Source organism: Galeopterus variegatus, unplaced genomic scaffold, assembly GCF_000696425.1.
Source record: "Galeopterus variegatus unplaced genomic scaffold, G_variegatus-3.0.2 Scaffold2425, whole genome shotgun sequence".
NCBI classification, from domain to species: domain Eukaryota; kingdom Metazoa; phylum Chordata; class Mammalia; order Dermoptera; family Cynocephalidae; genus Galeopterus; species Galeopterus variegatus.
In genome coordinates this window covers 102,842-127,145 of record NW_007728536.1, presented here as the reverse complement: position 1 = coordinate 127,145, position 24,304 = coordinate 102,842, and the positions used below count along the sequence as shown (strand labels likewise).

Sequence of the window (24,304 nt, the reverse complement as noted above, 5' to 3'; positions counted from 1 at the left end):
TTCATCATGGTAGGTCACACACACTGGACTGCAGTTTTTGCATTTTATCCTGTCAGCAATAGCACTTCAATATTTATTATACTGGACTCACCAGTGATGCTCTCCGAGTCTCTGTGATTGCTATTCATGAGGTTTTCTTCACCTGTTGATGATATAAAAATGGCATTCTGGGATTGACTCATGCAGGATCCTTTCTTGCTTTGGTTGAGATGGACAGCTTTGGCATAAATCAGAGTAAAGAAAATCCATCAAGCCATTCGAAAAAGAAACAGATCTGGTAGTATGGATATTTTCTTTTAGACAGATTTTCTCTGAGTCAAATGACATCTGCAGCAATGAGCACTCATGTGATTATCATACCTTGGACAGTCATGACCTAAAACAAAGAACACATCAAGTGACTATAATTCATCATGCTCTTTAATGATAGGAATCCAATTACTTGGACTGTCTGTCATTAAAAATGTTTTTCTAATGATACACACAACATGGATAAATCTCAAAATAATTATGCTGGAAGAAAGTAAGTCAGACAAAAAAAAAAAGACTACATAGTTTATGATTTCATTTATATAAAACTCTAGAAAATGTTAACTTATCTACAGTGACAGAAAGCAGATCAGTGGCTGCCTGGGATTAGGGGAGAAATTACTTAATGGCAGGAGAAAAGTATGGGAATGATGAGTATGTTCATTATTTTGATTGTGGTTATGGTTTCACAAGAGCATATGTACGTCAAAAGGGATCAAATTGTACCCTTGAAACATGCAATTTAATGTACGTTAATTGTATTTCAATATAGCTGCTCAAAAATGTCTTAAAGATGATCAAGTATTTAAAGTAATATAATAACATATTTTGGGATCTGTAACATATACAGAAGTAAAATGTATTACAACAGCACAAAGGCTAGGAGGGGAAAAAAGGAAGTATACTGTTATAATAGCATAATAGTAATAAATTGCTTGACAATAGAGACAAATTAAAAAGATAGACTATAAACCCGAAAGCAACCAATAAAATAACTCAAGAATTACAGATAATAAACCAACAAAGGAGATGAAATGAAATAATATAAAACAGGGTTTCTCAGCCCTGACACTATTGACATTTTGGGCTAGATAAAACCGTCCTGTGCATTGCAGGATGTTTAGCAGCATCTCTTTCCTTTACCCACTAGGTGTTAGTTCCCAGACCCTCCCCCAGTTATAATAGTAAAAAATGTCTCTGGACATTGCTAAATGTCCCCTGGGGGGGCAAAATTGCCCTCAGCTGATAACCTCTGATATTAAAGATGTTCAACTTCACTTATAGCTAAAATAAATAAAAATATTAACAAAAAATATTTTCACCCTCCAGATGAACAAAAACATTAAGTTTTACTGTATTCATTGTTGGAGAGGGTGTGGAGAAAGGGACACTCATACCCTGCTGATAAAAGTGCAAACGGGTACAAACTTTCAGAAAGGCTATTTGGCAAGGCATACCAAACTTTTAAATGCCCATACACCCTAACTCAACAATTCTACCACTAAGAATTTATGCTATGGATATACTCACAAAGTATGCCAAGACATACAGATAAGGATGCCCATATGGGATTTTTTAAAAAAAGAGTATATGTACAACTGAAATCAAAATGTCCATATAGAAGCGGTTTAATAATAGTACATACAAAGAAATATAATGTACTAAATATATGTGCATACTTAAAAACAAGAACTGTTATCAGTTAGGAAAACCGTTCAATTCTAATAAGCCTTGTTTTATATCAAAAGTCTCTACTAAATAGGCTCTACTTAATTTGTAGCTTCTATTTATGATTAATTCATTCTTATGCCTACTATTTACAGGCGTCATAAACCAATTCAATGTTTTACAAGAGAGTTACCCTCAAGAAGTAGAAAGGAACAAAGTAGTAAAGGAGACTGAAAAACAGTCACTGAGGTGGAATAAAGAAGCACTCTCAGCAAATACGAGGGAAAAGAGTTTTCAGAGGCAGAATGGTCAACAAAATTAAATACTATAGAAAAGTCAAAGGGGAAATTTGGTTTAAAAATGGGGTAAGGCACCATAAAATCAATGGTGACCTTCTAGAAACCAGTTCAGCCAAGAGGTTAGACCCGGAGCCAGGCTGTAAGGTGTCCGTAAGTAAGGTGGTAAGAATAGAGTTTAGTGAGTACAGACCAGGATTTCCCAACACCCAGACTTTCAAATTTCCATAGGTGAGTAAAATTTCAAATAATTCTGTTGTTATTGGCATAGTGTTTCCATTTCTTATCTCTATTATTTCATAATTGAAAAAAATTTTACAAGAAAAAAGTAACAATAAACAGCTTCTGCCAACAAAGAAGGGGGGAATAATGATTCTTGGGTAGGCAACCAAATATCACCTGCTCTCTAAGTCTTTATGTCACATATAATCTTTATCAAGGTCTTTTAATTGTAATACTCCAAAGATCCAGATTTATAGATTAAAAATCTAGTGATATATATATTTTTAAAAAGAACGGCAATGCAAATACAAGAATAAACGTGCTGCTATATAACAGACCATCTAGTGCACAGTCAGCAAACTACTGCCCACAGCCAAATCTGGCCTGCCACCTGTTTTTGTACAATCTGTGAAGAATGATTTTACATTTTTAAGTGACTGGAAGAAAAATAATATTATGTGACAATGTAAAAATTATATGAGATTCTATTTTCAGTGTTCAAAAATGAAGTTTTATTGGAACACAGCCACTTATTTGTTTAAGTACATACTGTTAACTGGTTGCTTTCATGCTACAATGGCAGAGCTTAGTAATTGTGACAGAGACCTTACACCCTGCAAAGCCTAGAATATCCGGTCCCGGTCCGGTACGGGCGCGACACTGAGGGTTGCGATCCGTTGCCGGACATGAAAAAAGACAAAAAGGAAAAAAAAAAAAAAGCCTAGAATATTTACTATAAACCCTTTACAGAAAAAGTTTGCCAACCCCCGATTTGTACTGGTAAAATAATTCAGTCATCAAATAGCCACCTGTCTAAACCAAAGATTTCCTAATCAACTTCTACGTTTAGATACATGTAATAAGATCACTACTTCCAGAGAATTTCAGTAAAGAACAGACTCCTACTTTCCACACCCATAATTGAATTGAAAACTTATTTTTAATTGCTAAGAAAACACTTTTTAAAAAAAGTAATAAGTTTACAAATTTGCTTGTGGAAAGGAAAGAGGAGAGGGGAGGGAAGATAGTGAAGAGGAAAGGAGAAGGAGGGGAGGAGGGAGGGAGGAGAGGAGGGAGGGAGGAAGGGAGGAGGGGGAGAAGGGAATGGGGAGGAGGGAGGGAGGGGGAGGAGGGGAGGAGGGGAGGATTCAAGAGAGAGGATAAAAGCAAAGTACCTGTCATACTGGTCCAAACTGGTTCTTAAACAGAACTGTTTTTTTAATCATATTTTAATCAAAGACCATTGTGAAAATCTAATGATAATCCTGGGAACTTTCGCCCACCACTCTGTCACACACTTGCTGGTTTAATCTTAAATTGACATTACCATTTCTGTTTTTTGTATTTACATATGTCACATAGGAGCACAAAAAATTGCACATGGGGGGAGGGGGGAGACGGGGGAAGGAGGAATTGGTAAAGGGACACTAAAACCAACTGCATTGTATATTGATAAGTTAAAAAAAAATTGTACGTAAGTTTCAACTGTGGACTCTAGATCTTTGCTCTAGAGAATTGCTTTTTAATTAGCTTTGGAGGTTTTGTTAATTGATCTTAACTCTTGCACACAAGAATAGAAAAATCAAGTTTGAATACAGAAGCAGGTCCATCTTAAGAGTCATGCAGGAAGTATGTAGACCTTCAGACAACCCAGAAACCTGCTCAGCCTGCAGACCACGCACCAGGTCAGGGGTGAGTTGGCAATGGCATGCTTTTCCTGGTGATTCTTCAGAACTAAATATACCCTTTGGACATGCTCTGGTCTAAATCTGAGCTCCTCAGTAAGATCAGTCTGGAGGAGCAGTACTGAATAAGTATAGTACAACATATGCATCTTCACTTTAGACAAGTCTGAACTTTAATCTTATGTACTGCTTTTCTGACTTTCAGCACATTATTTAACATTTTTTAGTCTCATTCCTTACAGTCAAGATAGGGGTATTAATAACTACCTTTATAAGAAGGGTCAGATATGTGGACTAAATAAAAAATAAAAATTCCTAGCCTGGTACCTGGCATACAGTAGACACTCAAATGCTTATTCTCTTCAGGTTCCCCCTATCACTCAGGCCTGAGGAAAAGATCATGTCTTCTGCCTAATATTTCTGAAGTTTCTGGCTCAACAGCCAACTCTGATCCCAGAACAACTACCATGTTAGAGTATGGAATAGATGCAGTCTGAAGATTACCTGTGAGTAGTCTTCATACACCAAGAGGTAAGGATTAGGAAACTGTGCTCCTGGAAATAAAATGACAAGTGCCATAAAGCTGGGACTACTGAGGGGGATTATTACTAACGCTCATTCTTTCATGGATTCTGAGGAAGGTTTGCTTATAATACTATAAAAGCCTTACTATGCCTAGTATCGTTCTCCATAGCATGTGGCTGTATTAGTTTCCTATCACTGCTACAGCAAATTACCACCAACTCAGAGGCTTAAAATAATACCAATTAATTATCTTATAGTTCTGGAGGTCAGAAGAATGAAACAGTTTTAATGGATCAAAACCAAGGTGTCAGCAGGACTGTGCTCCCTCCCTCTGGAGGTTCCAGGGAAAAATCCATTCCCTCGCCTTTTCTGGCTTCTAGAGCTGTAGTTCTTGGCTCATGGCCTCCTCCACCATCTTCAAAGCCAGCAGCATAGCATCTTCAAATCTCTTTCTGCCTCCATTGTCACGTTGCCTTCCTCTGCCACCAAATCTCCCTCTGCTGCCTTCTTATAAGGACACCTGCAATTACTCTTCAGGCCCAACTGGATAATTCAGGATAATCTCCCATCTCAAGATCCCATCATGACCTTAGTCATGTCTGCAAATTTTCTTTTGCCATATAAAGTAATATTCATGGTTTCTGGGGGATTTGTATCTTTGAGGGCCATTATTCAGCCTACCATAGTTGTTAAGAACATGGTGTCTGGAGCTAGAGTGCCTAAATTTGAACTCCAGCTCCAGCACTTACTGATTGTATGACCTTGTACAAATTACTTAACCTTGTTTCTTCATCTGTTAAATGGGCGTAATAATAGGATCTATTTTACGAGGATTAAAAGAATTATGAGAGAGTAATAGTTGCACCTACCTAGAGGGTCACTAGGGGAATTACATAAGCTAATACATGTAAGAATCTTAGAATATAGTAAATGATAGGGCGAATATTAGTTATTATCATTTCTATCACTACAAAGTACTATTTTATTATCATTATAATTGTTGTAATACATTATAGAATGTTGGGCAGGCCCACTCTTACGTTGGTAAGGCCCACTCTCGACTGCTTGATGGCATCTTCTCTCTATATAAGAAATCACATTTACTTCCTACCCTCTGAAGAGTGATGTTAGTTTAGTGCCATTAATCATTTTCTTTCTCTCTGATGCATGAATAAACAGAAAGCTGCACAGAGTCCTAAATGTAGTAGAAACTTAACTTTGGCAAGCACAAACAACAAATTTTCAGAGTCTTTCATAGTTTGTACACATATATTATTATTTCTTTCATTGCCATCTACTTTCTTGCTGGATCTTTATTTAATCCTTTTAGAAACAACTTTAATCCTTTTCTTTATAAGACAACGAATCAAGCATGCATTATTTAACAAGAAGCCAGCCTTTGTAATTTATGCAAGTTTGGGAGAAAATAAAGTAAAATAACTATGTAACTTATTTTAATAAGAATGAGATGTAAAAAGAACAACCAAAACATGTCATTGATATAAATACTGATGGCAGAAAACATGACCAATGTTAATGACTTAGAGAGGTTAGCCCAGCTATGCAACTAAATTAAATGGTCAATAGTGAGTGCCTAAATATAGGCCCTGTGCCTTAAAAAATCTTGCTACTTCCATAAAAGGAAAGAGGATACTCTGGCCACACAGTCTTATTGAAAAGGCTAAAACAACTCAGGGAAACTTCACCTTAGTGGCAGTGCAGAGCCTGGAATTATAGTAAATGTAATGGTTTAACGAAACATTTACACAGAAAATATATTTTAAAATTTTATTTTACAAACTATACATCGGGCATTAACTTAAAACACATGTTGGTTGCTGATTTGCACGTAGGAGGAGGAACAGTGCCAATCAGCAACTCAGCAGCAGCTCTCCTAGGCGGTGGCAGCCTAACCCAGACAAAAGATAAGCTGTGTAATTTAAAAAACGAAATAAATTTACCATGTTCCTGCATTAAACGAAGGCTCACTAATTTTAATGCATCTGGATACACCATAGATAAAATTTACAAAAAAAAAAAAAAAAACCAAAAAAACCATAGTAATTTTAAAATCAGATATTGAACCACATACTCTATCATAGCTTCAGTGCTACGAGCTAAAAAAGAAAAGGTGGGGGTAGTGTTACCCCCAAATCTAATCTGGATAGTGAGCAGCAGACCTCACAAAGCACAGATCATAGACCAAGCCCAGCTGCACTGATACGCACAGTAAAACTACATTGACTACATCCAGCACAGCTATTCTACTAGCAACTGTAAAGTTCAACCTGAGGAAATAGGATTTCTGCCCAGCAAATATTTTGTCCCTATTTTTTTTTATTGCCATTCAATTTAAAGATCAAGATTTTCAAAATATGAAATATATGGAGGCAGCTCTACTTATAAACCAGCTGGATTCCAAAAGGCTGTTAAATTCACTAGTTTAAACGTCCAAACACATGAGTGAGATTTAGGCTTAAAGGGTCAGCATTTGCTCCTAGCTGATATAATTTGGGCATTTTAAAAATGCCCTGCTATGTTTACAATGAACATTTGCTGAGGCAGGCAACCCCTCCCTGGCACAATCTCCACCAACAGAAGGGAGGTAACCTCTGGCAGCTAAGAAATCCATACCAGAGCTTCACCTGCAGATTAGAAAAGGCCTTGAACTCATGGTGCCATCTGTGGTTTTTGATAAGTTTCCATAGCAGCACTGTCATTCACCATATTTAGCCTTTAAGTTCCTGAACTCTTAACCTTCACTTGAATTAATCTTTGACTAAATAGGCATTCCACTTTAACAATGATCCTCTGCCCAAACCACTTACGAAAGTCACATTTCTTCACCACTGGCTGACTGTCCACTGCCCAGGTACATATTTTTTTACACATCTTGAGAATGTCCAATGATATATTTAAAATGTGTTTTCTCACTTGCAATTTTAAATTATTTCTACTTTTGTGTCCATTAATCTATCACTAACCCTGCTTTTAGGGACAAAATGGGATTTGTAATATTTATAAAATACCTCAAAACTATAAACATAAAACAAACATGCTGTAAATAATAATGGCTGAGTTGAAAATGACTATCTGTTGATCACCAGCAGAGCTGAATCCCTTGCTCCAGAGCATACTTGGTCCCTATTCATTAAGTTCATAAGTTACAAGTTTTAAGCAGAAGAGTTTGTGTTTCCAAAGATTTATAGAAAAGGTAATCTACCACGCAAGGACAAGGCTTTCTGTCCTATACATTTAAAATTGTAATTTTAGTGTTGCCTGTGTTTGGCACTTGGTTCCAAGTCAAATATTTTACAAAAGGTAATGAATTTATATTCTTTGAAGTAATCCAGCCCAAACTACTGAAGTGGAAAGGGATACTGTTTTTCTATACTATCCTCAACAAATAGTGAATAGCATGAGAATTAAACAGGTGACTGCTGATGAGTATCTGTGATTAATCAGGGCTTTCAAATTACTAAGAGCTAAATCCTAATGAGGAGTCAAAACCACCACAGCAACACTGAAGAAAGCTCTCTAAGCAAGGAACCACTTGTGAGTCAATGATTAACTTTACAGAAAAGCAACACATTATACAACCTTGTTTGCACAGTCCATATTTTACCTTTTATAAGAATTAGGCAAATAATCCAAAAGCAAAAGGATATTATGGGCTTTTTCAAGAAATCAAGGTCTAGTCATTATCAAAAGCCATTTTGTTTCATATTTCACTTCTATATCCTCATCAAAGTACAAAGAGCATTATCAAAATATGGCCCCAGTCTTGAGGAAAATGTTAAATTATGCTTTAATGCTTACTCTTTAAGAAGTTAGGAAAGCAGGGCTTTAAAATAAAACATTAAAAGATAATATTTTATGTTGCTTAATTAAGTTTTACCCATCCAGAAAATTCACATATCAAGTATGCTGGAGTACCAAACATGGCATCTAATAAAGGTTACCACTGCCCTTGGATTTTAGTTTCAAATTCCTAGAACTATAATGTTAAACATGTTAATAGACGTCTTTCCTTTTCCCATTTGGCCTTACAATGAGTTACACATATTGGTATTAAAAAGTTAAAGTCAGAAAAGTTAAAAAACACCTTTGTAACGGACTATGAAATAACAAATGCTATATAGCCCACTTATTTTCGATGACTTTTCATTAGTTCTCCATATTCCTTAAGTAGTAATATATATAATGCCCAAATTTGTACATAATTTCTATGTTTTTTAGGGTATGAATTGTTGTCTAGTTTAATGCTTATAGCCATTTGGCTCCAGTTGACCTTTTTACCTCTTTTTTTTTTTTTTTTTTTTTGTCTTTTTCCGTGTCTGGCAACGGATCGCAACCCTCAGTGTCGCCCCCGCACCGAACCGGGACCAGCAACGGGATCGCAACCCTCAGCGCTGCCCCCGCGCCTCGCTCAGCCAGTGAGCGGGAACCGGTCTGCATGTGGGATCCGAACCCTCAGCGGGAGCGCCGCCGCGCTTCCCAAGCGGCACACTACAGCAGTGCGCCACTGGGCCGGCCCTTAAGTAGTAATATTAAAACTGAGAAATCTATACTCTGATAACTTAATCCCTCCATGCCTCAGTTTCCTCATTTATAGAAATAGGAACAATATGAATACCTATTTTATAGGGTTGTTATGTGGATTAAATGAGTTAATATTTATAAAATGTATGTAAGCGTACCTAGCACACAGTAAGCATAATTTATGTGTTAAATATAATAAAAAGTTAAATAGTTAAGAAGTATAAATTAAAAATAATACCGTTTCATGGTACCTGGTCATTTGGACATAGACTTAAAAGATACATAAATATGATTCAGATCTGTTCCTACCTTTCCACACTGCTAACAGCTCTAGCTCTCATGAAGCACATGCTCTTATAAAAAGCATGGCTATATAATCTCCTCTGGAACTGCCACCTAGCAATAACTCAGGAGTTCTAACAATTATTCCTACCTAAGATAATCCTTTCTTGTAACTAACTACTGGTCATAGAGAAACTCTTATTAAAAAAATTCCCCCAATAAAAAGCCCACGATGGGAAATGCAGACTAATGCATCCATTCTAAGGAAACATCCGAAGCTACTTAGTCGAATATACACATACCCTAAGACCCAGCAATTCTGCTCCTGGATATATGTATCCCAAAGATACATAGATATCTACCCATAGAGAGACATGTATGAGATTGTTTCCTGCAGCGCTGTTTGTGACAGTAAGGTGAGGGTCCCTTCCTTGGAAAGTACATAATGTGGCAGACACACACCATGGGGCAACATAGCACTAGAAATATAGCACTAAATGAATAAGGCAAGAAGCAAAATGAGATACTTAGCAATATGTCAGTTATGTAAATTATATATTTTCTGTATTATACTTATGAACATTAAAATGCTTGCCTTTGCGGGGAGGAAAGTAATGGGAATTTGGAGCAAGGTAAAAGGGACATTTTTTAAAAACTATGAAAGTCCTACTGTTCTTTTGGTCGTGTACTCACCATGTAATTATTATTGTATCCCTTCGATACTTAAAGTCCGAACTTGTGCCTGGACACATAAGCATTTGCTGGTGGCAATGTATGCAGCAGAACTAGCAATCTCTGTAATGTAAATTTTACAATTTCTTAAAAGGCCATGTTGTTTTTATATTATTACCTAACTGTTCTAAAGCAGTGTAAATAGATTTCAACTAAGAAAATGGTAAAAACAAGTGAGATTAAGGCTTAACTCCTTTCAGGTGTTTGGTTGCCTAGTGAAAGCTTTGAAGGGAAATGTGTTTAAGTTCAAAGATGACAAGAGTTTAAAAGTGGTGTATAATAAGCCACATTCCTTAAACAAACTTCTGTATCATCAGATGAAAATTAGCCACAAGCCACACTGGAAATTTCCATTCAGTTTCTCTCTTTCCCTTTAAAAAGCATAAACAAAACACAACACACACATACACACTTTTGTTTCTCATTATAAATAAAGCAATAAGCTCATTTTAAAAAATTCAGGCAGTACATAAATATGAAATATCAAATGAAATGTACCTGTAAATCTACTTGTACCATCTTTTACCAGGAGACAGAATGTTAACATGCTGTTTAACAGCCTACTCATTTATCTTTAGGTCTTCATTTTAATGACTACACAGTATTCAGAATATACAATTATATAACCATTGATCATTTCAATCAGTGACTTTCTGTATTTGTCCATTTCCGTTGCTTATAACAAAATACTTGGAACTGGGTGATTTATACAGAAAATGAAATTTATTGCTTATAGTTTCTGAGGCTGAAAAGTCCAAAGTCCATCTGACGGTGGCGAAAGTGACCCAGGGGTCTCACATTGCAAGACGGTGGAAGCAGAGAGACCAAAGAGAGCAAGAGAGACATACTCTCTTCTTCTAAAGCCCTCAGAACCAAGCCCTGACCACCTTTTCTAATCCATTCACTACTGCATGCTCCTACAATCTAATCACCTCTTCAAGGCTCCACCTTTCAATTACCATAATAGGATTTCCCACCCTCTTAACAGTCACAGTGGGGGCTATGTTTCTAATACATAAAACTGGAGGGACACAATTCAAGCCCCAGTGGGTTTTGGAGGGACATAATTCAATCCACTACACTTTCTAATAATTAACAGGTTATTTATCCACTTTAAAATTCAAGAATCCATAATAGGGGATGGCAAACTTTTTGTAAAAATCTAGATACTAAATATTTTAGGATTTGAAGCCATATAAGATTCCTATTGCATATTACCTTTTTTGTTCTTTTTTTTTTTAACCCTTTAAAAATGTAAAAACCATTCTTAGCTTATAGGGATGATCAGATTTGGCTCAAGCTATAGTCTGCTGACCTTCGATCTATACCCCAAATTACAGTATTTTTGCATTACAGAATAAAAGACTACAAGGACACCAAATTTTTATAGAAAATACATAAGCAAATGAATAAGCAATATCAACAAGTTTTCAAAACTATACTTCTGGACAGGAATTACATCTTTTCCTTGATGTTCCAGAGTGACAGTATCAAAGGAGACAGGAGATAACATAAAAATGCTTAAAATAGCATTGACCAATATTTATACATCCCTAGTTTTATGACTGTCCCTCATAAACCTTTCTTTTCAAACTCATTATTTCTATAAAAGGCTATGATTGGCCTAGAAATATAAAAAACAAGCACATTATTATTTGGCAGTCAAAAATAATTTACTGATAGTCATATGGTAGTTTAGTCAAATGAAACAGGATAGAAAATAGCTTAATAACACTAAATAAAACCTCAAATGGGTAGACTTCAGTCTCACATTCACAAGATAATGCTGACTTATCTTTTCTAAGAGAAAGAGCAACTTGACCTAAACTCTTATTTGAAATTCTGTATCCTTTTAAGCAAGCAATACCTTCTCTGCACCATTTGGCAAAAGAACTACACAATACTATAAAGTATATTCAATTTTAACACTGCAAAAACTTTTTCAAGATAGATTTTCTTATAACTTCTAAAGAATGGTGACTGTTTAATATCTATTATTTAAATATTTGAAAGTTTGACAAGTGGAAAAAATAAGTGTTACTAGAGAGTTATTATTATCAAATTATACTAATAAAGTACACATTTTATCATCTTAACATCTGACAGCAGAGCTCCTCTCAGGAAAGAAATGTTTTTCATTTGGGAAAATACTTGGAAAAGTCACTTAGGATGAAAGGTGAGGCTTCACAGATTCAAAAAGAAGGCTAAACTGCTCTGCATGAGACTAGCAGAACAATTGTTTTTTCTTTCTCCTGAGAGGCAGAAAGAAGAGAGGTTCCATGGAGATGGCAGGAGCTCAGAGGCCACAAGGACTCCAGGAATTTGGAGAAATCTTAGAGAGGGTTTTGGCTTTCCCATAACATGAAACTGAAGGTTCAAGCCAACTATAAGAGTATAGACACTTAGCTGACATTTAGGTTACAGACATATTAAAATATTAGTTTACAAGGGCAGTTATTATCAAGAATTTATATTCCAGGATTATAATAAAATCATTACAGTTACTATATTTTTAAATGTTTTTTTAAACACAGAAAATTATATCCTTTTGACATAATGGTTAGGTAAAGGTTAAAAAAGGGAAAAAACAAGTACAGGTCTTCAAAAATGAGTAATGCAGAGTAAAAGGCATTATAGTTTGTGGATTTCCTGTTCTCTTAACCAAAAATAGAGGAAAATATCCCGAGCAGACGCATTTTATACAACTCACTCTGTGGGTACTGAAATATGTACTATACTTCTAGAACCAAATAAATCCTTCCCCAACAAGTAAGAATGCATTTTCTTCCAATGTTGACTGGCAAAATTTAGGTACTAGATTAAAAGACATCACCACTCCCAAATCTAGAGACACTTTCCAGAAGATTAAGAGACAGGCTGAACAATAGATAGAATTATGCCAGCAGACTTAAGAGTATTTACTGAATAATCTGCTTTTCAGGAATTATCTTCAAATCAAATACCTGAGAAGACCCCTTGAAACAGCATTTTCCCATAACAGTAGGATCAATACAAATTCTGAAAACAGTAACAAGTCAAGAAGAGGTAGAAGATCCATGTCCTCACTTTTCTTTGTCCTAACAATAAAAGGTAAATTTACTTTTGAGGGCTTAAAATGACCCTAAATCCTTCAGTTACTTAAAAATTATCGTACTTAAAGCATTCAGAAGCATACTTTTGCATATGATAGATGCAAAAAGTAACACTATAGGCAATATGGCTCCTCAAATCAACAAATTAATCAGTGGAACCAGGACATGCAATCTTATATGACCAGGAACAGGGTGTAACTTATGATGTTCAGGATGGAGGAATACTTATTATAAACATATTTATAAACACATGTAATTCTAGAATTATTCTAGAATTATCTGCATTTCTAAGACATATAACTATTTCAGTAATGTACTAGGCAAAACACTTTATAATTACATTATGTTAAGACATAAGACTCATTGTTTTTCAAAACCAGTTGTCACAACCAATTCCAGGACTTCAAGATAAGGTTACTTTTTGAGGGAGAATTGACATGTAATGAATGATTTTGGTTTGTCAATGAAATTCAGGGACCAAATAAGAACAGATACATTTTCTGAGATATGGCTTTTGGCTACATGCAACTCAGGAGACAATTAGATTATGAGCTTGAAGGATATAGTACCATAAATTCACCACATTCTAAACTGAACTCATTTCCTTCTGCTATTAAATTTGTTTTTTCCTGCTTTACTAACTAGTTAATATCCTCAATTCACCTGATCAGCAGAGCCAAAAATCTAAGAGTCATCCTCCCCTTCCTTGATCCCTGCTTTACTTGTAGTCATCAGTTCCTGTCAATTTATTCTCCAAGTCTATTGCTATGGCCTTAGTTCAAGTCCTTTTCTCTGTCCCTGGCTAACGCAATAGCTTCCTATCTGGTCCTCCAGCCTCAGCCCTCTCTACTCTCATCTAATGTGCTCTTGGCATTCATACTGCTACCACCCCATTCTCTTCACATACTGTTCTTTATGCATCAAATGTCCTCCACTTCTAATACACACATGCAAAATTTCTAGCAACTTGATTTCTCATGTAGATTTTCCTATAAGGGAAAATTGTACTAACTCCATGGGGACCAAAATGTGCAATCCACTTGACAGTTATACTGTATATTAAGATTCTGGCTTATTTAGCATTATTTAGTAAGTTTGTTTAGTGTGTCATTTCCTCCAGGCCTGATTAACTCTGAGAACAGTGAGAAAACTTCAGTTTCTAGACCTGCAGAAGTGAAAAGGAGACACCACTGCCCTGTGAGACTTTTCTTAATCGGGAACTAGTTCTTGACACTGAAAGCAAAAACCAAAACATTTTAGTTAAACTCATGACTTTATTGAAAATATACCAAATGAAACTAGCACTACAGAGTTTTCTAAGATCAGCTTATAATGATAAACGATTTATAATAAAGACAAAAGAGCTTTCTGTTTCAAATGAAAAATATAGGAAAAAGAAATATACTCCCAATTCTGTTCCAAATTCAGTCTTTCCTAATAATAATAGCTAACACTGAGCACTTAACTATATGCCAGGCAGCATGTTAAACGCCTTCTGCACATGATCTCCTTTAATTCTCACGACAATCCTATGATGTGGATGTTATTACTGTCACTATTTTATAGTCAAGGAAACTGAGGCTTAGAGGTCAATCACCTTGCCCAAGCTAATTAGTGCCAGGAATCAAACCCAAATCTGTTTTTCCAAAGCACAGGTCTAAGCTCTGAGCTCTACTGGCAAGAGACTGTTAGGGAGAGTGTGTGTAGTCTGAAAAACCTTCAGAGATAATTCTAATACCATTCTGTCTCTCCATTCCACTTTTTAAAAACACAAATTGATTAATAAAGAAGATGGAAAAAAGCAAGTAACCCCCCAATTAGTTCTTAAGTGGTTTATATTTGCTTTTAGAAATGAGTTATCTGATCCCAAAGTTGGGTGTATTTACAATGATGCAGAATAATCTGTGTTTTTACGTGCATTAGATGCCTTTTTAATAACACAACTCCAAATCTGAGTTTGATTTTGCCTTTATGTGGGTTATTCTACAATGTAAAATAATACGGATGCATTACTATAAATTGGGAATAATTCTGTTACTTGTTCTGAGCTGCTAAAAGTAATAAGTAGAATATAGATCAAAATAAATCTTTGTTCCAATAAATAAAGTACACCTATATCTTAAAATCTTGGAAATGATAGGCATTCAATAAATATATGTTAAATTCATGAATCAGACTGTCGTCGAGTTATGTCCTTGCAGTCTGCAGCACGGAGAAAAATGAAACCAAATGAGAAACATGTGACTTTTAGAGAATTTGAAAATTGAAGGTTTTCTTAGAACAATTTACAAAAATCTATAGCCCTCTCATGGGTTTCAGTAAGAGATGTGTGTTTATGTGCAGGGCTATACCAATTAAGCCCATCAGTTACACTAAAGTTGCAAATATTCGCTAGGGATGGGATTGATAACACGGGGGCAAAACCCACAAAATCTTTAATACTTTTTTTTCTTTTTCTCACTGTTTTCTTACTTTAAAAACATTGATGGTAAGGTGTTTTCCCCCTAAAGTTAAGACATGATAATGAGGAAAGTCCAATAAACTGCTGTGGGAGGGGAAAAAAAATGTCCTTAGATAAAATAGACACAAAATAATTTGATGACTCAGAGTCATCACTTTGAATAGCAATAACTATGCTATAACATAATGACTATGGTAATATCCTACAGGATTATAAGCTTTTAAAAAGCTCTTTCTCCAAACATTAAAATGGTCCCAAATTGCTAATTTTTTTTTTTTTTTTGAGATTTTAAATCCACTTCTATCCTCTCTCACTGTGAGGTAATGGTTATTATACTTTACTGTTGCCAGTGTGCCTCTCCCCTTTCTAACCTGCTGTTGTCTGAGAAACCAGATAAGTAGGTTATCAGAGAACCCATAATGTGTCTGCTTGATACTGAACCCCAAGACCTGTTTTTCTGACCTTGGCAAGTTTCCCAAATACCTTCCTTTCATCCCTTCAGCACCAGGGATTTAATTGGTTTTCTTCTCTTCCTTTGGCACTGTTGCCAAGTGCTTTTCTCACCTGGTGTTCTTTCTCCTAGGTTGGCTATGAATATGCTCTATGCTTTCTTCACTGTCTCCCAAGAAAACTATAGGTCCTCCTCTCTGTTTTTGTGAGAATTTTACTGTTAATCTTTAGTAGGGAAATATAGAGTGGATTACAAACATGAAAAAAAAAAAGGTTTAGGAAATCTTAAAATTTTTCATCGTGACTATGCTTTTAATCAGTAATCCCCTTCTTGGATGATTCCTGAAGACAAGGTGCTTTGTCATTTCTCCCTCACTATACTATAAGCTCCTTAAAGGAAAGTATCCAAAACTTTACAGCAACTAACACAGCAGGTTTGCAATACATGCCTAACTATAAGCTTAATCATTAAAAATGTCTATACACTAAATTACAGAAGCAATTTATTGAACATTAGTTGATTATTAATACATTTTCAAGGCAATATGAATTGCCTTGAAAAACAAAATCAAGCTAAGATTGAACATTCTAAAGAAAATACTGTATTTGCTTTATGTCATAAAACACTGTATGGAGTCTGGTGTTAAATGGTGATTTATCATTTTTATGGCAATAATACAGTACCTACTTTTCTTGTAATAACTAAAAAGAACTAGTCAGTCTCAGGAAAGCTAAAACCAAACCTTTCTTTGGCTTATTGCTTAGTTTTATTATGTTCTCCTCTAAGAGCACTTGTTGCTGATTATGAATGCATTTAAAATAAGCCCCATATTAAATGAGAGATGATCAACACTTTCTTTTATAAACTCCTAATTGCTACTATAAACCTCATTTGTAGCCTTTCAATTTTGTGACTAAAAACAAAACAAAGGCAAATTCAGTGGTTTAGCCTAGTACTAGCTGAGAAAGATGAGAATGGTTGAAAAGAAATTTTTTTTAAAGTTGTTAAATTATGTGCTTTAGAAACAGTAGTACCATCTCAGAGACATTTTAGTTGGTTTCCAGTCTCCTCCTCCTCTGTTCCTCCAGACAGAGTGCTCTTTCTCAGCCACAAAGCTTCCCTTTGTTTTGATTTATAGTACTGGCTTGAATAACCCCAAAGCACTGCACTTAACACACCTATGGTGGAAAGCAGTAAGAGCAGAAAGCAGAGCTTTGGCACTCGGACCCTAAACAGGTATTTACATATACATGACAAATTTTTGAGAAGTCCATTTTCTAAGATGACTTGCATTTTAAATATAAAGACACAGTTAAGTTCTCCTGATAAGGTAATAAACCCATGTGGAATGGGGCTGCTGCAAACTCAGTCCTCAACCATGGCCCTAACACCAAGCCAGGCCCTTTAGTATCCTCTTAATTGTCCTTTCTCTTCTGAGACAATTCCACACCATATCTTTCTCACTCATCTCTTCTCCATTTCTCTTATTCACATTCGTTCCACCAATAAATCCATGTAGTCTGTAGCTAGCTTTCTCTCCAAACTCTGAGAACGAAGTACAAACATAACCTCTATCATGCAACTGCACACTTGCTGATGGGAATATAAATTAGTACTCCTCTTAGAAGAGAAACTGGGCTAGTGGAAGACAGAAAGGGGAGAGTAACTTATTTTTCATCATATACCTTTCAATTTTTCTACCATGTGTACATGTCTACCCAGTTAAAAAACAATGAAATGTAAGTTATTTAACAGTCTCTACTCCTGCCTCTAAATCTTGCTCCACTGGTCTTCCCTCTCCTCCACTAGCTTCACCCTCTTCCTTGGCTTATTAACATGCTCAAATTCTTCCATTTTATTAAAAACAGATAGAGATTTTAAAATCTCTCTTCCCTAAGACTTTGGGTTCCCCTCTAGCTTCTGCCCTCTGTCTTCACCCAAGCTTCTCCAAAGAATTCTTTCACTATTAAAATGCATAATTCATCAGCTCCACTGTTGCTCAATATATTGTCATACTCTTAAATGAGGCCCTATTTTATTTTAACTATTCCTTCTTTTCTTGAGACATGTCAAAAAGCTTTCTAAAGAAAAAGAACTCAAAGTTTGGCAAACACTGACAAGATAAATACAGATAAGCTTCAAAGGCCTCAATGATCTTTATAAAATGAATTAGTTCCACCTCTATACCACTGGCAGACTTTATATGTTTATTTTTAAGCATGAATAAACCACAATACAGGATAAACAGGATATTTCCATGGTTATGTGAGTAGTAATGCTAAAAAATATACAGGATAAACAGGATATTTCCATGGTTATGTGAGTAAGTAGTAAAGCTAAAAAATAAAGTCAGAACATTACATAGTAAGCAGTTAGTTCTAAAATAAATTTCAATAAAATGACCTCAATTAACAACTCGTCAATCAGCTGTTTACAGGACAGCTTTCAATAAATGCCACTTTAATTAAACTAAAAGTACTAAAAAGAGCTAAACAGTAGTATACAGTAGCCTCAACCAAAAAGAGGTTAAAGATCTAAGAAATATGCAGTAAGAGGAATAAATTTCAAAAGATCTGCTGTATAACAAGGTGACTATAGTTAATGATGATATATTATATTCTTGAAAAATATAAAGAGCGTGGATGTTATGTGTTCTTACCACAAAAATGGTAACTATGTGAGTAATGCATTTGTGAATTAGCGAGATTTAACCATTCCACAGTGTACAGTGTATGTACTCCAAAACATCTTATTGTACATGATAAATACATAAAATGTTATCAGTCAATTTAAAATAACTAAATTTTTTTCAAAGATCTAAGAAATCTATGATCTAATAGCGAGAGCTCTAGTGATCTCCATGATCTAGATTAGATCTAATATCTAATGATCTAAGAAATCTAAGAAAATACGATAATACAACCAGATAATAAATACGTATTTCATGAGTATTACAGCAGAATTGTCCTTCAGACAGTCCAACAGGGGAGAGCTTTTTTATAGCTGTAGTGGTCTGGCTTCACATAGGATGTGAGATTTAAGTGGGTTCCTTAAGGATGAAAAGACTGGATAGGAGAGAATGAGGGTATCTGGCAGACAAAGTTAAAAAAAAAAACACAAAAAAACCAACAAAAGAGTCCCCAAAGTAAGCAGCAGACAGAGCCAATATGGCAGCAGTACACAGAACAATTTGAGTGGGAAGAATTATAGGGAAGGTATTTGGAGATTTAAATTTGACTATTTCAGATTAAGAAGTCTGAACTTAATCTTGCAGGGAACACGTTTCTAAATAGAAGGTGACATTTGAAAGAAATAAGTGTGGAGGAAGAATACAGGATAAATTTCAGGAATGCAGAGATTAGAGACAGTAAAATAATTAGGAAATTTTATCACATTATACATGGATTACTGTAATAAAGGCATAAACTAGGTGTGTATTAGTCTGTTTCTGTTGCTTATAACAAAATACTTAAAACTGGGTGATTTATAAAGATAACAAAATTTATTGCTTACAGTATCTGAGGCTGGGATGTCCAAAGTCCAGGGAACACATCTGGTGAGATCCTAGGTGGCGACAGTGACGGTGGGGTATCACATTGTGAAAATGGTGGAGCAGAGACAGCAGAGACTAACCTCCTCATTCGCTCTCTTTTTGAAGCCCTCCAAACCACACCCCTAACCACCATTTTTAATCCATTCACTACAGCATTGTCCCACAATCTAATCACCTCTTCAAGGCACCACCTTTCCACTATCATAGTAGGATTTTTCACCCTCAACAGTTAGTAGGGATTAAGTTTTTTTGGGGGGAACATTCAATCCAAGGCAAGGTGAATGGAAACAGTAAGAGGGATTTGTAAGATAGGGAAAAGAGACTTGTTAACTGATGGGCCTAGATGAACTTTTTCCATGCCTAAAAGATAACTACATCTGATCTATGCCTCAATCATTCAGGCTTGAAACCTCAAAACTTTTCTTGCCCTTCACTCCCTCAGAGTTCTCTTCCCCAGACATTTGTCCCTTCCCTCCAAAATAGCTTTTCCAACTTCCTTTTCCAACCAATCTATTCCAGCCAAAACAAAAGACTGCATTTACCAGTTTCCTAGACACACCAGGAAATTCCCAATTCTATAACTTTGCTCATGCTATTTCTTTTACTTTTAATGTCCTCTCCCCATTCTACATATCCAAATTCTATCCCTTCTTCACACGCTAGCTCAAATGCCACTTTTTCCACCAAGCCTTCCCAGAAACCCCAACTTGAAGTAAGTACTGCCTCCCAACACTCTCCACTTTTCTCTAAACCACTTTTTTAAACCTTATATTATAGTTGTTCACCACCTCTTCTTATATACTGTATACCTCTTACAGCAAACATACCTAATTTATTTTTGTATTCCTTCTCCCTATTTTCACAAGTAGTTGAAGATCCTGATAAATATTACACGGCAAGAGCATAGCATAAGGCTAAGAGCACAGACTCTGAAGACACACTGCTTGAGTCTGAATCTTAACTCTGCTGTTTATTAGCTATGTGACCTTGGGCAAGTTACTTAACCTCTCTGTGCTTCAGTATCTTTACGTATAAATGGAGATAATAGTAGGTATTTCATAAGACTGTCAGATGATTTGACTTAGAAAGTGTAAGCACCGTAAAAGGACCTATTAAATACATAAAAATCACTCTTTAGAGTGGAAAAATACTGAATATTCTGTGATAGTTGTGTGAAGCTTTATGATCTGCGTAAGGAAAGCAAAATGTCAAAAGCAAAGCCAGTCTCTAGGTTATCTACAAATTCCTTCTAAATCTTCTTATGTATGCCCTAAGGGTTAGATGTGCCCTTTACAGTCTTCCTTCTAGCAACAATGGTTCTGTTTTAATTTGACATTTTCATATTCTGAGAAAATCTTTACTTCACCTTCCTGTGGCAACAGCCATCTAATTGGCTTCCTTGCCTCCAGTCTTATCCCCTTTAAACTACCCTCCACAAGGCTCGGAGCAGTCTTTCTAAAATGCATATCTAAAGTTTTCCCACTGCTACAAACACCCTCCATTCCATCTCCCTTAGGATAAAGTTTGAACCCCTTAGCTTCTCACACAAAATCTTCCTAATCTGGCCTCAGCCTAGTCTCGAGCTTCATCTCTCAACACTTGTCTCCTAACCATGAAACCTAAATCACCTGGCCATACCTTAAAGTTTTTTTTGTATATCATTCTTTTTGCTTTAGAACACCCCCTATTTGTTGGTTTGCTAGGGCTTCCATAACAAAATACCATAAACTGGGTGGCTTAAACAACAGCAATTTTCTCAAAATTCTGGAGGGTAGAAGTCTAAGATCAGGGAGTTGGCAGGTTTGGATTTTCCTGAGGCCTCTCTCCTTGGTCTTCTTGATGTATCCTCACATGGTCTTTTCTCTGTCCACATGCATCTCTGGTGTCTCTTTTTGTGTCCAAATTTCCTCTTCTCATTAGGCCAAATGTCAGATCAGATTAGGGTCCACCCTAACGGCCTTAGTTTAACTTAATCACCCCAAAAGCCCTATCTCCAAATACAGTTTCATTCTGAGGTTACAGTGGTTAGGCTTCAACATAAGAATTTTGGGAGAATACAATTCAGTCCATAACAACCTCTTCCCCTTTTTCTCTGCCCAGGCTAATTCCCATTTGTTTTTCCAAGACTGGCCAAAGCCTTCCTACTCCAGGCTGCTTTCAGTGCCCTTTCTCTGTGCTCCCATCAGTAAGAACCTCTGTACATTGCTGTCTTCATACTGCTACCGTACTGTTCAACACACTATCAGAATTCTCTTTTCTGCTTCAGACCGTACTCTTTAAGAGCAAAGACTATATCCTAGTACCTAGCATAATGTCTGGCTAGAAGGTATTTAGCAGAAATCTGATTATTGAGGGGAAACAGAGGAAAAAACACGGACCTTGAAGTAAGGCAAGCATGGATTCAAATCGTGGTCCTGTTGTTTACTTATTTTGTGACTTTGGAAAAATCACTAAATGTTGAATTTCCATTCTAAGGAAGTTGTAAAGATAGATAACTCAATTATAATAAAAAGCACCCAGTTGGGGGGAGGGGGTTGGTGCACAGTGGGTGGTCAATAAACGTTAGAGTAAGGACTCTGATCTTGCCTGGTTTGACACCCATTTCTAACACTTAGTAGTTAAATGACCTTGGGTATGTTTACTATCCTCTCTTTGCTTTAGTTGCCTTTGTATGAAAACACCTCATGCTGCTATTGTGACGATACAGGTAAAACATTTAGATGGATATCTAGCACACAGAAAATATTATATATGTTTCCTATTATTACAAGAACACGCAGGTCTGAATAGATATGACTAGAAACCATGAATAATTTAGTTCCTTTAATTACTGGGTAATTTAAACGTGACTACTACCTTAATGCCTCACACTACTTACCAACTAAACAGGATGGTAACTAAAGAGGTTCAAAAACTGGTACAGATGATATAAAGAGTACAAAATAAACATGAAATAACATCATCTGTCTCACTTCTTACATCGGTGTTTAATATATTTTGGGCACTGAAACAAAATCTTTAAGAAATTTTTCTACTCTTTGTGACTATAAATGCTAACCATTCCCAGTGGAGAAAAGCACTGCTTGGCTTATATTTTCAATTGTAAACTCATAAAACACGTGAAGTGGAAAGGACCTTTGGTCTGAAAGTTCAATCTCATCATTTCTTATATAAGTAAATTGAGGTCAATTTGGAATGTGCTTTTAGGGTCTTCATGAGCAGCTCTCAAGGCTGAGAACTGCAGGCAGAGAGAACAATTTATTCAAAAGTACTACTAAAGCAGGGACTCAGGACTTATTCTAGATGTTTAAAGTGTGTTGGAAACAGTATTAGGAAATAACGCCGGGAAATCCTTTTTAATCATTCAAGCTTTAACATCTGTAATTTCTGAAGTAGGTACAGGTTACTTGACCTGTAACTTCCAAGTGGGGCAGATCTAAATTTAAATCTCCACTGTTACATAAGCAAACTTTTTGAGCCTCGGATTAGTGCAACATGTTTGTTAAAGTGATTAAGTGAGCTAATGCATGTAGAGTTCATAATTGGGGGGCTTGGCAGACTGCACGTAGTTGTTTTTTCTTTCCAACCTCTTCCACCAAATGAACACAAATCTATAAGATAATAAAACACTGTCTTTCACATAGTATGTCTGGGACTTGGTGGATATTACTTAATTTAAAAATAGAAAGCTAGAATAACTGCTGCGATGATAAATTGTCTTCATCCCTGCCCTTCTCACCACCAAACGTCCTTCACAATGTGTTTTTGAAGTGTCGTGTCACCACCATTAGCATGCTATTTGAAGATCACTGTAGCTCGGACTTCCAATTCGACAGCAAAGATTTAAAGATCGGGAAAAAATTTACTAAGACAAACTAAAAACTGGAAGAATTCACTTCATTTTGTTCCTATGGTCCATTCCAGCTTGACGAATTTCCAGTGAAAAGTTACTTCTTCTGGCGCAGAAACAGGAAAAGGGTTCATGAGCAAATAACTGGGCTCACCACTATTATTACGACCCATATATATATATTTTTTAAGTGTTTGCGACATTGTTTCAATGCCAGTACTAGGAAGGACAGCTGCCAAAATCCATTATTTACGCTTCAAACTAAAGTCAACCTTTTTTCTTTTAAAAGACGTGTGGTGTCTGGCTCAAAATCAATAGCAAGAAAAGCCGCACTCGACTTAACACAGAATGAGCTCTTTCCAATAACCAACCTCTCCTCCCGCTTCCATCACAGATGGCCACCGAGGCTTAAGGTTTAATATCTAGACACTAATGCCATTCATCCTAAAAGATGGGGCTCCAGACGGATGCTGTCGGGCAGGAGACGAGAGGCTGCCAATCCTCAGAGATGCAGCTGGGGTGAAACCCGAGGCCAGCGCCCATCATCGCACCCACACTTGGGAAGCAACCCACTTCCCACCACGAGACGCGGACCGAGCGAGGACCCAGCCACCGGCTCCGGTGTCCGCGCGTGACCTCCGGGGACCGGACGAGCGCGGGGCGGGGAGGCTCCTCCGCCTTCCGGGGAAGTTGGCAAGGGTAAGCTCGAGTCGTGCGCGGGAAGGTTACTCACCAGAATGGCCTGGCGTCCTTCGTCCTCCGCCCGAGCTCCCTGAGGGCGAAGCCCCTAAAGCGGCGGCAGCCTGAGAGCGGCAGCCGAAGCTGCCGCCGCCGCCAGTAACCGCCAGGGCGTGACAGGGACGAGAGGAGGACTTCACAACATCATCACGCAGCGACCTCGGTTCTGCAGTGACG

The 24,304-nt window shown here is 36.6% G+C and overlaps 1 protein-coding gene across 2 annotated transcripts in view; it reads right to left on the bottom strand.

Annotated features, from left to right (window-relative positions):
• The window catches only part of TRAK2 (trafficking protein, kinesin binding 2), a 55,590-nt gene extending 31,287 nt beyond the window's left edge, over positions 1–24,303 (bottom strand). Inside the window, exons 1-2 of one of the 2 annotated variants that reach the window (XM_008581649.1) lie at positions 24,123–24,303; positions 92–376 (exon numbers count right to left, since the gene is read on the bottom strand). In XM_008581649.1, the coding sequence (XP_008579871.1) occupies positions 92–182 (91 nt within the window). In that variant the 5' untranslated portion in view covers positions 183–376; positions 24,123–24,303. The remainder of the gene's footprint in view (positions 1–91; positions 377–24,122) is intronic. The other variant, XM_008581648.1, reaches the window with a different exon arrangement.
• Between the last annotated feature and the right edge of the window lies 1 nt (position 24,304).